Source organism: Corapipo altera, unplaced genomic scaffold (genome assembly GCF_003945725.1).
Source record: "Corapipo altera isolate COAL_440 unplaced genomic scaffold, ASM394572v1 1, whole genome shotgun sequence".
NCBI classification, from domain to species: Eukaryota; Metazoa; Chordata; class Aves; order Passeriformes; family Pipridae; genus Corapipo; species Corapipo altera.
This window is the reverse complement of record NW_020884873.1, coordinates 31,884,004-31,899,790: the sequence shown is the minus strand read 5'-3', so window position 1 is coordinate 31,899,790 and position 15,787 is coordinate 31,884,004. Positions and strand designations below refer to the sequence as shown.

General features: G+C 40.4%; 1 protein-coding gene across 3 annotated transcripts in view; it reads right to left on the bottom strand.

Annotated features, from left to right (window-relative positions):
• The window catches only part of PTPRB (protein tyrosine phosphatase, receptor type B), a 62,561-nt gene that overhangs the window by 24,012 nt on the left and 22,762 nt on the right, over positions 1-15,787 (bottom strand). For all 3 annotated transcript variants that reach the window (XM_027659519.1, XM_027659529.1, XM_027659537.1), the window contains 12 exons: positions 14,818-15,081; positions 13,765-14,034; positions 11,735-11,995; positions 8,838-9,104; positions 7,257-7,520; positions 6,011-6,274; positions 4,805-5,068; positions 3,818-4,081; positions 2,734-3,003; positions 1,821-2,084; positions 722-985; positions 60-341 (listed from right to left, as the gene is read on the bottom strand). In XM_027659519.1, coding sequence (XP_027515320.1) covers positions 60-341; positions 722-985; positions 1,821-2,084; positions 2,734-3,003; positions 3,818-4,081; positions 4,805-5,068; positions 6,011-6,274; positions 7,257-7,520; positions 8,838-9,104; positions 11,735-11,995; positions 13,765-14,034; positions 14,818-15,081 — 3,198 coding nt within the window. The remainder of the gene's footprint in view (positions 1-59; positions 342-721; positions 986-1,820; positions 2,085-2,733; positions 3,004-3,817; positions 4,082-4,804; positions 5,069-6,010; positions 6,275-7,256; positions 7,521-8,837; positions 9,105-11,734; positions 11,996-13,764; positions 14,035-14,817; positions 15,082-15,787) is intronic.

Here is a 15,787-nt window from a genome sequence, read left to right as displayed (position 1 = left end):
TTAACAGTTTTGCATCTTCTCCAGCTGAGTGTTAGGGTGCAATGGGAATTGTTACTTACTCGTTCTCACACTTGCAGACTGTGACTGACTGTATGTCTTCCAGTTATCGCCACTGACGGTTCTGACGCTGAACTCATAGAGTCTTCCTGGTCGCAGGCCATAGATGATACGTACTTTAGATTTGCTGCTGCTGTAGGGATTGAATACTGTGAGGGGATCCTTTGGAAGCCACTGCAACTCAAAATCGTCATAGTCTGTCCAGTCTGGAGGACCCAGCCACGTGACTGATAAAGAAGTGTTTGCAACATCAGTAAACGATACAGTGTTAGGGGGGCTGGGTGCTACACAGAAAGATGGGAAAAAAGGAAAGAAGAAAAAGAGATTCTTAACAAATTTTTACACAAGACAAATAAGATGAAACATGCATTATTTTCTTCATGCAGCACAAAGTAGTCTGTGTTATCCTGTGCACACAGCCAGCTACCACACCTGTGCTGATGATGGCCACTTTCATGGACATTACATATTCCTGAGCCCTTGGAAGAAAAACAGTGATGACTGTTTTTCTTTCACTCTCTATCAGTTTAACATACTTAAGGTTATTCTTTATCTTTTCACTTTCAATGACTTATTTAATAAATCCTTCCTCAGAATAGGTCTGTTGCATAGTTGTGAACTAATATGAATTCAGAGAGATGGGACAAAAAAAGAAATCCCATACCTGTTCTTCCTTCAGCGTTTGCTGTGTTGATCAGGTCACCACTGTGAGTCACCACAACCAAAGTGTACTTTCTGCCAGGAATGAGCCCCTGGAAATGCCACTCTTTCAGGTCTTTCCTTTGCCAGGTTTCTTTCTGTGTCCCATTTGGGTTATAAAGATTCAGCTCATAGAAGTCAACATCTCCTGCTGCTGGACCCCAAGTGAACCACAGACTGTCTGTCATGTTTCGGTTGGATGCCTTGAGACCAACGACTGGGGCAGGTACTGAAAAAAACAGAAACGAGTATTTTTTTATGTAGAACATCCTTAGGGTGAGAAGAAGCAACCAGACCTTACACTTATCCTGTAACAACAGTCATGTAATAAAACTAGTAGCCACCACAGTTGGCCAAAAAGCCAGGAAGCACCAGGAAGCATCCTGGTAGCATCAGGAGCTGATTCTTAGTTTGAGCAGTCACTGTTCCCAAGAGAGGTTGAAATGTTTATAATGGACAGTTTTTCAAGTGTTAAGCATCTTTTTCCCAGTCAGTGTCTGGAAACATCCAATTCTGAGATAGTTGAAGAAAGTACAGCACTGCACAGACAGAGTCTTATGGAAGGGTTACTATACAGTGCCTCACTAGAATAAAGAAAGGTTTCACAGGGTGCTAGAGTTGCTAGAGCTGTTTAGAAAACTCTGCTTCCCACATGTGGTTGAACAAACACAGAGCTGCAGCCAGAGCTCCCACTGGGAAAAAAGTTTTATTTCACTAGTAGATTGCTTATCCCATTAACCCGACTTGGTTTGCCTTTTTGCCTTTTCCACTCATAGACCAATACTGCTTTCAGGTTGGGAGACAGCCATTTCCCCTTAAGGCTTAAGCAGCATACATTGATATGCTGCTTGAGTTCCTAGGAACTATTGTAAAGTTTTTTGCTTAATTTTTCCTGCTGTAACCATGTCATTCAGAATTTACCTTTTTATTTAGCTAATGCTTTTTAAACATAAGAGACAATTTTGATATTTCTAAAAGTTGCTTTAATCTAGTATGAGCATCAGACTCAGACCGGCTCACTGGTGTCCCCCATGAGCACAGGTGGTTTTCTTGGATGTTCTTGCCTGTTCTTCCAAAGATAGATGACTCGTTAGTGAGGTCTCCACTGTGGGTAACAATCACCATTCGATACATCCTGCCTTGACGTAGGTTCTGGAATGAACACTGCTGGAGGTGCTGCTCTCCTGAAATCCTGTCATGAAGGGATTTGTCTGGGTTGTACAGGAAGATGTCATATGAATCAAGTTCCCCTTGTGAGGTGGTCCAGCTGAAGGACAGTCGATCAGTGGTGTTCTCTGTGACTTTCAGATTTGTAACAGCTGCTGGAACTGCAAAGAAGGATAAATGTAAGAGTAAAACCAAAGAGTCTAGCCACTAAGCTGAACCTTTAGTAAAGTAACAACTCGTGGCTGGAATACATCTCAATTAAGCCACAAGTAGCTAAAAAATATCAACAGCAACTGTCAGAAACAAGAGGAAAGCATTTATGATATGCCAGTGAATCTTCTCCAATACAATACTTGTATTTTCCAGTGGGCCTGATTCTCCAGCCTGTACTCACACAGAATTGTCCATCAGTTTCAACAGGAATCTTCAAATGAGTAAAGACTGCAAGCAAGACGTGGCACTTGGCTCTGAGTTTAGAGGTGTACATTAACATCAAATCCTGCCCTAAGAGCCTCGAGATTATGATTTAAAAACTTGATGACAATAAAGCATTCAGGTAGTTTCACAACAGACCGACCGAGGGAATCATTCAGCACTTTGGTTTAACATCCTTATTATGAACCATGGTCGCATTATTATGATAACAAATTTCAGATTGACATACCAAGCACATATCAAGAAAAATGATGCATAAATATCTGGAGTTTGTTCCTTACTAGAATCTTTCCAGAATCAAGATATACAGATGATTCATGTATTTAATGATAACTGACTGAGGGAACTATAAATAAACCAAGATGTTCTAATTACCTGTTCGGCCAACAGTTTCTGCATGCTTACTGAAGAGCCCACCACTGACTGTCAAAACTTGTATTTTATACTTCTTGCCAGCTAATAAATCTTCAAATTTGTGCTGTTTGGCAGCAGCTGGCTCTGATTTGTTGCTCAGGAGGACTCCTTGTTCATTCAGGAGCAGAATGTCATATCTCTCAGCTACACCAGGAGCTTTCTGCCAGGTTACTAACAAGGAATGACTGCTGTAAGCATGATCAGCTAATAATTCCTGGACAGAGGCTGGAACTGGAAATAATTAAAGGTAGGACATTACCAGGTGAAATACAGACCATTCAATACACAAATATGAGTGAAGTAATTAATAGAACATAACTTCATACACTTTCAAGTTCACTTGTGGGAAAAGCAATATCTGCATATGTTGATCAAAACAAATAAGTCCTAGACATAAATACAATCAGACAAATGTAAAGAGCATCATGGACATCTGAACTGGGCATGGAGAAGCAAGAGATATCTATAAACTATCATGAAAAGAGGGAGAAGGAGAGTGAGATGAACTGACCAAAACAGTTAATAAAGGCATATGAGAAAAATAAAGTGGTAAATTGGTGCAAAATAGTGGCACAGAAAAGAAAATGTTAGCCAGCAGCTGTTGCACAAGGCACAGATAATTAATACATGTAGACGCTAAAGCGAGAGAATAGATTAAAAGCAAGCCGTTGCATTGTTTTATATGTTCTGACGTGCAGGATACTGGAGTAATACATTGTCTAACAAGCCCTGATCATGCAATGGGCTCTGCTAAAACACGAGAGGGTTGGCACTGCACTCATCCCATGAAGGTAGACTTTGGGCTGGGGACTTGAATTCCACGCACATTCACCCAGGTAAAGCTACTCACGTGACACATCTCACTGGTATTAACAGACCCATGCTAAGTGTTTGCAAGAGTCATGACTTTGATATAAAATCTAATATGTCACTCATGAGTCTGGGTGTCCCCATACACAATGGTACCTTCATAAACATTACTGAATAAGGATCAGTTTCTGGGAAGACATAATGCAACTTGCTCCTTATCTCAAAAGAAACGTACTTGTTCTCCCAAAAGCTGCTAAGCTGTTGTGCAAGGTGCCACTGTTCGACTGCACCACCACCCGGTACTGCTCCCCAGCTTCCAACTTGTGAAATGTGTGCTCAGAAACATGTTTGGAGACACTCTGGGAATCAAGCTGATGGTTTTGCTGAAATATGGTCACCGTATAGGAATCAACATCTCCACCTCCGGGAGTCCAGCTCACTTTCAGGCTGTTTGTCATGCCATTAGGTGACACGTGAATGTTTCTGACCACGCTTGGAACTAGAAGAAAAAGGGAACAAAAAGGCACCTGCTCACAAATTTCCTGTTTGATCCAGACTTTCTACTTTCTACCTTTTAATGGCCACAGCAAATGATTCAAAGGACAAAGATCATTTACAGGTACGAGTAATTTCAGACACTGGTAAACAAAAGTAAACTTGAAGACATTTGTGCAGGATTACACCATTTTAGAAAAGCAATTCTCTGTTTTCATAGGAGCAAAAGTAAAGAAAATACAACATAAACAAAAAAGTTTCTGCCTCCTTTTATTTGCATAACCTCCTTCTTGTCCAAATGATATTTTGAAAACATCTCAAAAAATCAAAGCTCTTCATGTACCCTTAGTTAATTAGCCATTCTGCAGTTATTATCTCACCCATTCATTTCAGGTGGGTAACAGAGGTGTAAAATAGTGATTTAATACAGATACTGAGCAAACAACTGGTGTGCACAGGAAAAACAGAAACCCAAATGCTGACATTTCAATACCATTCCCATGCAACAAATCAGATGATCTGCCAATAATCAAATATTGGTAACTGTGACATTTGTTTATTAAGCAACAGATCAATCTGTTTGTAGTACTAGTGTTATTTTCAATGAGATCTGATGTCTTTGAGCCAGTGTTACAGGAGCTCAAATAAGATCATGGTTCACCTTTGATTTTCAGTGCTTCATTCTAGAGAAGCCTCAACACATTTTAAATACCACATTATTTCTTACTTGTCAGGCCTTCTATGAAAGTAGCACGTTGTGCATCTCCACTGATGGTCAAGACAAGAATTTTGTATAGACGTCCTGGAGTCAGAGCTGTGAACCAATACTCCTCAATGGTGTTCCCAAGGAAAATGGGTGGGAAGATCTTCATATCATTGAAGAGGAGTTGAATCTCATATTTATCAACATCCCCCTCAGCCTTTGACCAAGTTACCTGCAGATCTTCTGTGCTCCTGTTACTAAGAGTCAGTTCCTTCACTGACTCTGGCACTGAAGAGGTAAGAAGACAGATAGGACATGTCTCAGTACTTACTAACAGATCACAGCAAAAAGCTAACAGCTCTGAAGCCACGCTTCCAAGCTAAAACTTTTCATTCAGTTCCCTAGGAAAAGCAGTATATTGCATTTATTTGGGTGGTTTGCACCCAATCTAACACTGGAAGGTCCCATTTCAGAACAGGAGTCCCCAATCTATCAGCATATAAATAATGAATGAATAATAATGGAGCCTGCAGGGAGTTTGCCTAGCCAACAGAAACTGAGTAAGATCTCATGTACAACAAATATGGTGCAAAGAGGCCTGAGCTAGCGCAGAGCCAATGCAATCCATCTGTGGGATGCAGCAACACAATGCGCAGTTTCCAACTCCTGCCAGACACAGGTCAGTTGTTTTTGCCCAGTGCTACATCTGTGTTAATAAACTCAGTTGTCTCAGCATGGCTCCTTAACTCACACACAGTGCTAGGTGAAGACAGGTAGATTGCCTCCAGATCCCTGCTGGCTCACAACTAGCCACCTTACTTCCTCTGCTCCATGCTCTCCAATTTCAGTTCTTGGGGTAGTTTGAGTAGACTAAGGTCTAATCTATCTTCTTCTTTATACATTTCCACGACCAGAAAAAAAAAAAACTGTCTTGTACATTCCAGCATAATTTAATTATAAATAGTAAGCTTACGTGGAAAACTGTACCACTGTTTTCCAGTTTCAATGGTTCAAGATTTGCTTTCCAAAATCACAGCACAGTACTTTTTATATGTTTGCAACTTAAAAGCTGGTCATAAACTAAATACTGCTTTCTGTATTTAGATAATACACATTCAAAGAGACACAGCAACATTCTATGTTAAAATCATATCAGATTTTTGTGCCTGGGTATAGGAAATAAAAAAAACCCCAGAGGTGTCTCAGAATGTTTCCAGGGTGTTCACTTACTTGTTCTGCCATAGACCCTTTCACTAGTTTCGTATTTCCCACTCCTTGTGCTGACCGTGACACTGTACTGCCTCCCTGGGACCAAATTAGTGAACACACATTCATTTTCATCCTTAGGGACACTTTTTGTTTGGATGAAATCGTTGTTGTTCCTGATGATCACTTCATAATTATCAAAATACCCAGATGCATGTAACCAGGACACCTTCAAGTAGTCACTTCTGGCTGAATTGCTGACAGTAAGTCCCTGAACACTTGAAGGGACTGAAAGAAAAAAACATAGTTAAAGATCCATAAAGCAATAACTTTCTGAACTAACTGGAGCTGAGGTAGTGGACTATATTTGTGGTAATTACCAGGCTTTTGTAAGGAAGTTGCAAAAAGACCACAATGTGGATTTAAGCAATAAAAGAGTAACTGCGGTTTCCAGGCTGCTTTACATCATATGACAATGGTTTGCCTTTCCAATTTTTGGTCTTAAGGAACTTGGTCAATTTTGCTTATAGTACTGACTTCCACAGGTTCACACTAATCCTGAGTTTAGTCCTCCATATTTACAGGATTTTCCCTGGATTTTCACTTACATCATGAGAAGACTAAAATTCCTTTAACTTGATACTCTTTATCATTTTAACACCCCTTACCATCTTTCTTTTATTCTACTGGTTTACCAAGTACGAAGTCTCAGTCTTTTCAATCCTTGAGAAAGTTTTGAAAAGCTTCCCATCATTATTGCCATCCTTTTCTGAGATTTCTCTATTCCTGTTATAATATTCTGGAACTCAGCATGACCAAAACCATAGACACGTGTGTTACAACACTAAAACCAATTGACATGGATGTTACTCATTATTGTGATACCTTGCTAACATTGCACTAGTTAGCCTATCCTAACCTGTTCTTTCAGTGCTTGAGTAACTTTCTGGGAAGATGCTCTGCAGGATATACTTGAAGAGCCAAGTAGAGGGGTTAAGGGCAGAACAACGCATTTGAACCAAAACTGATACGTGATTTCTGCTCACTCCTAAGGACCGACACGATTTTTATTCACACTAAAGCATTTTTGTAGGACGTAAAGCAGCAACAAGGGCACAAGAATAAAACTAAGTCTATAAAGCTGTAATTTTATGGTTTGAGCCTCCAACCCCTACGCACCTATCCCAGATTGATCAGATATTGATAAATCATTGATAATGGCTATACAAAGTGGTTACAGTGATTGGATTTGTTCAGAGCCTCTCTTTACCTGTTCGTTCCTGGCTGAAGGTATAATTTTCATACTTCCCACTCTTTGTGGTTATCATCACTTTGTAAAGTGTTCCAGGAGTAAGGTTGCTGAAGGAGCATTCACTGAAGGATTTGGGAATGGTGAGAGTCTGAACAATCTGGTCATGGTGAGAGAGTGTTACCAAGTAACTGTCTACATCTCCAGAAGCTGGCAGCCAAGACACACTGAGGTAGTCACTGCGACCTGAGTTATTTACTGTTACTCCAGTCACGCTGGAAGGAACTGTGAAACAAAGAGGAAAAACCAAAAAAGCTTTAACTAGTCAATTCTTATTGTTGTAGAAATGCCTGGAATACTATCCTCTGCAAAATAAGCAGTCTGGGACTCCTGAAAAGTACTGCACTGACTCCCACTTAGCAATGTTCAACTGCTTTTTTGAATATAGTGAAGGAAATTGTCTTTGGTGGCATGATCCCAGCACTTCTAAAATCCCAGAAGTTGAATTATCCTCTCAAATTGCCATTCCTCAGTAACAGCAATAACTACTGAGGCTGGTAGGACCTTGAGGCCCATAGCTGAATGTGTTTCATTTCCAGTGAGTTCTCTGACGCCTAGTGGCCAATACACGAATGCCACTTGTTTTTCAAGGTGAGCTCAAAGGTTCCACACTGCCAGAACTACCATCACTCATGTACAAAACTCTCAGAGGTATTACATTGGCAGAGCTTAAAAATAATGAACTGCCACATTTTCACTGGACTCTGATGCACTGAACTGACTTACCTCAGTAGAGGGGCTGGCCATCAGCTGTCAGAGACAAAAAACTCAGATTTTACAGAATGTTTATGTACTTTAAGCCTTTTAGTATTATTCTTTTCCAGTTGTTTTTTCAGGTTTGTTTTTGGTTTTTCCCCTGAAAACAGTTGTTTTCAAGGAGAACATTGGAGCAAAACCGCAGAATGCCTGGCCTTTGCCAAATTCACACAAAGGGTGAAATTGCACTGTGTTGTCAAATTTTTCCTCTATCTAAATATCCAAACAACTGGTACTATATTTTACGAGTCTTTAAACTTAGAGAATTTGATGCAATAGTAAATCCTGTGCTGTGCAGTACAGAAGAGAGTCATAATGAGTAATTAACCCTGGCAGACATTCTTTGATGGTGCATTAGAGAAAAAGAATGGGTCATGAGAAACTTAACACAGATTCATCCCACTACTTTTAGGCAGACAGTTGGCACACCTAAGTAAGGAGCAATCACTCTACACTACCAAGTAGTCAATGGAACAAGAAAGTCTCTTCCAAGGAGTGATTCACCACCACAGCTGTACATTACTCTCAGGGTATATTTTTGTCTTTATTACAGAGTGATCCTGCTGTATGGAATTCCTGCTGTAGGCAGAGCAGTTAGCTCCCTAAAGCTATGTTTACATGAATCTGGACCCACAGTGTGCCTGAGGTCACATACAGGAATTATATAGATGAAAGTCCCATAATTCTGGATTCTCAGTGCAGTGGCTTAATCACAAGACCATTCTCTTTAATAAATTCATCTTTTAAGAACTAAGAAAAGACACGCCGGAGTATTTTCCTTTTTACCTGTACTTCCCTCTGCAATCTTTTGCCTTGAAGATATCCCTCCACTGACAGTGGTGACAACAACTGAATAGAGTCCTCCAGATTTCAGAGCATAGAAGTGATATCTGTTGGTTTCACTGGGAACAGTGTCATTTTTAATGACAACATTCTCGTGAATCAATAGCACTTGGTATGAGTCTACATCTCCCAGAGCTCTTGTCCAGTTGGTGAATAAGCTGTTGGTTGATCCCTGACTTGCCACAATCAGATCAGTCACTTGGGCTGGCACTGAAAATAAAATTGTCTTAATATTACTGAGGAGAAACAAAACAAAACAGAATCCCCCAAAGAACCCAAGTTTAGTCACACTGAGGAAGTGCATCAAAAGAACATTCCAATTTGCAGCCAGACTCAACAGGACTAAAAATAATCTAACTGTGGACTGCTTCCTGTCTGTTGGGATGTGGTCTATGGGAAACTAAGTAAGTCACAGAAAGGTCTTTCAGGCTCTAGCACAGCTTTTCTCAGCCAGACCAAAATGATTCAAGATCAAGGAACTGGAAGAGATGGCATTTTATAAATATCATTAAACAAAACCCATCAATTTAGGAAATCACATGAGTTCTTTTGATGACTATTTCAAATACAGTATGTGTCTTTCATTCTCCCTTTCCTCTCCTATTTCCCATCTTTCATTCCTAATAAATGGCAAGCTTGTTTAAGGAATACCTCAGGCACAGTCATCTATGCTGTGTTAGACCCCTTAATTTTGGGCATAACTGAGTGGGATGGTTTTGGTTTTACTTTTTACATCAGAAGATCAGCAGGATATAAACTTTTATAGCATCAAAAGATGAACTGTTAAACAAACATAACATTTATCCAAGTATAACCTCATTAATCTAGTCAGACCAAAAAGGATAAAGAAATAACAAAGGAATGCAATTTGTTGCCCAAACTTTACCACAAATCCTCTTTTTTTATTTAAGTTGACAATATTTGGCCAAAGCAAGGAAATACAGTTACTTCTTGCTAAGTATTTCTGATTACAGGACCAAGCACAACTGAAATACAGAAGATTTCAACTTTATAAAATATGATAGCACTCTTCATCTCCTTTTTTGTCAACCTTTTTGCATACATAGTACTGGATTAGCAATCATTAACGAAAGCTATAAAATTAGGCACATAGCATTATGAAACAGAAAGGATTTTTGATTCAGTTTTTTATCATCTTTACATTTTTTTTTCAGCTATCATGACCTAGTAAGCTCCAACAAGACACTGAAGTGCCACATTTCTGCGCTAAACGCACTTTTAGTGGTACCTCAAGTTTCACTGGAAGCTGCCCAATCTGGGATGCATGTAAGACCTATTTCTGTCATATTCCCAGCAATATTTTTCAAGCCTGTCCTGCTGCTAGGAAGATTCAGAGGTTTGGTGTAGCGCTAAACCTGCATTATATGGGAAAACTGTTGTTTAAACATGTCTTAAAATGGCTTTTGGTGGTCTCTTTGCAAACACATGTTTCTTCTTCCCAGCACCCCCCATGTTATCCATGCAGGAATGTCCTGGGAAGGTGTCCTGAGGTGTTTCCCATTGGCCTTTGTTAACCTCTTCCTGTGATTGGGTGTTCCTGTAAGCCCCTTGAGACTTGTTACTCTGTGAATCCTCCTAAACCCTATAAATGTAGCATCCCCAACAATAAACTCTCTCTTGCCTCCTCTCCATGCCTGGTGTCCTGTCTCCCTGCCGGCCATGGGGCCACATGCGGGGGGGAGGGGGAGCACCTCTCCCCTCCAGGCTCAGGGCCAGAAGAGACCCCTGAGAAACCCCTGGAGTTCCCTTTCCCCATCCTTCAAAGCATCGCAATGGTTCTTCAGATGGAAATGGAACTAGAACTGGGCCGCCCCACGTCGTGGGTGGGGAAAGGGATCCAGAGTTTGGAATGCTTATTAGAACCTATGCTCAAATTAACTGATGTTCATTCCTTTTAACTCATTTTCAATGTAATGTTGACACACTATCCCTGTCTGATGGGTTTTGAAGCATTGATTCATACTAGTAAAGTGGGACACCATAACCTTTATGCCTGAATAGGCCTCCTAAAGGGGCATAAGTCAGATGGAAGTGAAATTTCAGCTATCTAATCACAAAGCAGAGAAATGAATGCGTAAGTTAAACTTATCAGGCCTTGGAAGGAGTAACAAATTTTAAGCAAGGACCACTATCAAGCCATTGGTATGATTAGATTCAGACACTAGCAGATTGTTTTTCACTGTGCTGTGCCAGACCAGAGCTACATTTTAAAACTTTGTTTGCACTGGAGAACTCTTAAGTCAAGCATCACATATGGTTTAAAACTTGCACACCTGCACAAAATTAGCACCCTGCAGGGGGTGGGAATGGGACCTTTCTTGTGACACAGCAATCATGCCCATAACAGATACATATGCTGGAATCCAAAGAGCAGAAAGATTCAAAATACATCTTCAAGGTCACATATGTTTTGTGTCTGTCACCCTTACAATGTTCCCCCTAAAGTAACATTTTCTGTGTGGTGATGTTTGTTTTTTTCCCAGATGATGAATGCTTTGAATCAAGGAAGTGACCTTCCTGAAAGTACACAGCGAAAATTTTTCTTCTTATATGGAATATTGTGCTAATGTAGATTGATTAGACATGACATAATACTTCAGAAAACTGTTTTGCCAGGAATTACACATCCATTTCCCCAAAATATTAAATAAGTGCTGCAAGATAACTGACAGTCAGAAATCAGAGGTTCAGAAACACTTTTGAAATGAACATAAGATCAAGATGTTTGAGATTTAGACAACGAGTTAATTCAAACAAAGCAAGGAAAATCATTAATAGTTAACAGAAGAAAAGATTAAAACAGTTTGACAAGACGATACCTGTTCTTCCTTCCACTGAAGTCCAGTTGCTTAAAGTCCCGCTAATGGTAGTGATGGTAGCTGTATATTTTCTTCCTGGTACCAAGCCAGTGAAAGTGAATTCCTTAGCTTCTTTTTCAAGCTCTTTTTTTATGATAGTAAGATCACTGTCTCCCAGGGAAACCACATAGCTGTCCCATTCTGCAACAGGGGTCATCCACATGACACTAAGTGAAGATTCATTAGCATGCTTCACACGGAGCTGGAGAACAGGCTCTGGAGCTGTAAAGGTACACAAATATCACAAGGAGAACAGGACTTTTTAGTGAATGCACTTGCCATGCCTCGAGCTGCTGTAAGAAATCTGTTCCGTAAGACAGATATGTGACAGCAAGAGAGTATTTGCAGTCAAGAGGAGATTCTTTACCTTTCTCTAGGAAGCCATTCTTATAAATCTAGTATTTGTGCTACTCTTCCAGCAAAGGGCTGTAGCAACAGACTTCAGCAATGGCTTATGGCTTAGGTTTAAACTTACGTAAGGATATATATTTTAGTATAAATGGAAACACAGGGAAATCAGTGAACTTCCTCTTGAACTCTGGGTGCTAGACAGGGATATAAGACATTTGTACCATAAAACAAATCTTCACTAATTTAAGTCTAACAAACAAGGATGCAAACTATAGGGTCAGAGTGACATTGATTTTGCAGTGGTTTATAGCTCAGTCAAGTTGAGAGACATTTCAAACTTACAGTGGTATAAAAGAAAGAATTCCATCAGTGAACTTCTGTGTGTGTTCATGTGTGTGTGTGTGCGCATGCATACACAGCAGGCATGTTACCTAAGTAGTCTCCAATCTGATTCTGTCCCTCTCACGTTGAAATACAACTCACTTTCCAAGGCTGTGGGTTTATGTAAGAGAAAATTAAATTACAACAGGACCTAATTGCTATGCTTCATAAAAGATACACTGTGGACCTGACTGTGGGTCAAACACAGCTGTGATACACCCTCTGCTGGGTATTATCTAATGGACTATGTCCTAATTACAGAATCATAGAATCACTTAGGTTGGAAAAGACCTCTAAGGTCATTGAGTCCAACTATTAATGGCTTAGCTGACTCAATTAAAAGTAACACCATAAACTTAAATTATTTGCAACATATGTCAAGGTAAGGAAGGGGAGAATGTGCCTTGCTCTGACCAAATTTGCTAGAAGTCAGAGAAAGCTTCAGTTCTGTGTTTCTACTAGTCTTGCTGTTGTGTGAAATTAACAAATTACAGTCTCAGGGAATGACAGGTAAGGGTATAGCAGATAGAGTGGCCCTATCTAATCTCACATTCTGCAGTGAGGTAAGTCTTAGGCTTGAGCCTTACCTGTTATTCCCCCTTCAGGTCTTCTTTCCTCTGAATTGCACTTATTCTGTATCCATAGAGCAGAAATTCTAGCAACTATATCACAATTAGTTTTTAAATTTGAAGCAATCAGATGTGGCTTTCACTAACAAACTGCGAAAGAATTCCACTCTGTCCTTGAAGTATACGTGGATTTCCTTTGGAAAGACTGACTTGAACCGACTAACCTCATTTTCTTTATGGAGCAAAGGAACAGGAACTGGTATGCTATGGAACAGCCACACTAATATACACCTCAGGAAGCTTTGGTTAACACTGCTGATATTCTTTATACAGACTGGCAAAGAAACATACTGATGAACAATACAGGAAGACCTGTGCTGCTCTCTTTAAGAATTTTATAGGGTGCCTCCAATCAGCTACAAAATATAACAGGTGAAGTGCAGATGTAATGCCCCAGTCATGACATAATGGCGATATAGGTCCTAAAACTTTCACTAACAAAACAATTACCACAAAAATAACCCTGAAAGTTTTCACAGAACTAATACCAATTATTTCTGTAGTTTACAAGGGAGCTCCTTTTTACTGTATTAATGTGAAATTCATCTGTAGATTCCCAAGTAGTCTTTGAGTGTTCACAGCCCAGCTGAACATTTTGCACTCTCACACTGCCTGGATGAGCACACTGACCCGTTCTCCCCGTGCAACTAGTCTTGCTCTGCAAATCACCGCTCTCCACAACAACATCCACGCCGTACTCCCTCCCAGGGATGAGGCCCATGTCACAGATGAGGTACTCGGTAGTATTCTTCTCGAGGGTGGTGTTGAGCAGCAGGGCCGTGCGGTTCCACAGGAGCAGGTGGTACCTCTCCCAGTCTCCCGCAGGGGGCAGCCAGGTCACTCGCAGAGACCTCAGCCAGCCACCAGAACCGGCCTGAAGCTCTGAAACGTTCTGGGGAACTGGAAGAACAAAGCAAAAAAGTAATACTGAAGTGGAGTATTTCTGGTGAGACATAACAGAACGCTGGAAAAACCTGTCTCACAGCATAGCTATTGTACAAGTACTTGTACCAGCTAGAGCAATGTGAGGTATCTTGTTGGAAAGGTTGGCCTTCATTTTAAAGAAAACTTTTACTTCTCCCCACACAACCCACTCACTTTTTTCCTGCTGGTTTCTGACATCAGAAATGGGGAACCCTTCTCAGGGCAGGCAAAATCTCCCCTGTGCATTTCTTGGATGCATCTCTTGGTTTTCAGTTAGCTTCCGTGTTGCTTCCTGCTCTTAAGTTCATGCAGAAACTGTCAATCAATTTTTCACACCTAAAGTCAAAACCTCAACCGCTATGGGTCAAATTCTGGCCTCAGCAGCAGAAATGCAAAGTCTGATGGCTTATTCCACAAAGATGGATTCTTCCACCTTTGTATGCCCTAATTCCTCCCAGCTGCAAGGTACCAGTTAAAACTGAGGTCAGTTAAAGCCTCTACTCCATCCTGTCCTGCACTTACACGGTCCTGAATTTACATGCTCAACCTTCTCGCCCTACTGCTGCAGGTCACACTGGACCACTGAAGCTTTTCTAACTATTGCCAGAGTCAGAAAGGGGTATTCCTGAAACAATATTGTGCTCTTTATCTGATTTTGCCTGGAATCTGAACCATTTTCTCTTACAATGATCTTCTACAAGGCCAGTGTAGGCAAAAATAGCATTATTTACAATATTCTTACTGAAGCAGAAGACTTACATGTCCTGCCAGTTGCCATCCCATCAGTAAACAGTTCACCACTGATTGTGCGGGCAGTAACCTGATAAAGACGTCCTGGAGTTAGCTTATCAAAGTGAGTCTCGGTGATTGGTGGCTGCACAATTTTGAGTCCTTTAACTGATCCAAGATGAGACAGAGTGATATTATAGAAATCGAAGTTTCCCAAAGGTTTTCTCCACTTAACTTTTAAAGCATCTAAGCTGTCATCATTAGTCACTGTCAAATCTAAGACTTCAGCAGGGGCTAAAAAAAAAAGAAAGTAAGAAAGAGAATAAAATACATCCACCACAAAACATATAAGACCTGCTGTCTCCAAACTTCCATAGTTGAGTTTTGCTGTTGAACAGTTACATGAGATGGAGTAGGAACAATTTTGCCTGAACAGTAAAAGGGCAAAGTCTGCTCACAGGGATACGGAACCCAGCCCTGTGTAAGACACTGTACTTCTGAGAGAGACATGTCTTTTGATGACCGCTCTTACTTCATGGAACAGAAAATCTTTTAGCCATGTCTGCACTCACACTAGTCACTTTGACCATAAAACAGATCGTGCACACGCTCCTAACAGATGCCTGCATATATTTCGGTAAACATTATGGCATTACTGCACCTATGTCTGATTTACACCAGTCTAAACGGGATTTGAATAAAACTCCTTTATTCAAATGCTCCACCAAAAGAAAAGCATAGCCACCTCCAGTATCTTAATTACTCAGGCCTGAGGCACAGTAGGTACTGAAATGGAGGACTGTGCTGCAAGCTAGATGGAGTGCGTTTACATTCTAACAATACCTGTGAGATTTAAAATTATTGCACCTCACAACAGGAAGAAATAAAAAAGTCTGAAGAAATAAAATGAAACAAGAGTAATCCCCAAAACAGCCCAGTTGACAACAGCACTCATCTGTGTGTCTTAGACACGACAATATTGTTTATGTAAATTATGTCT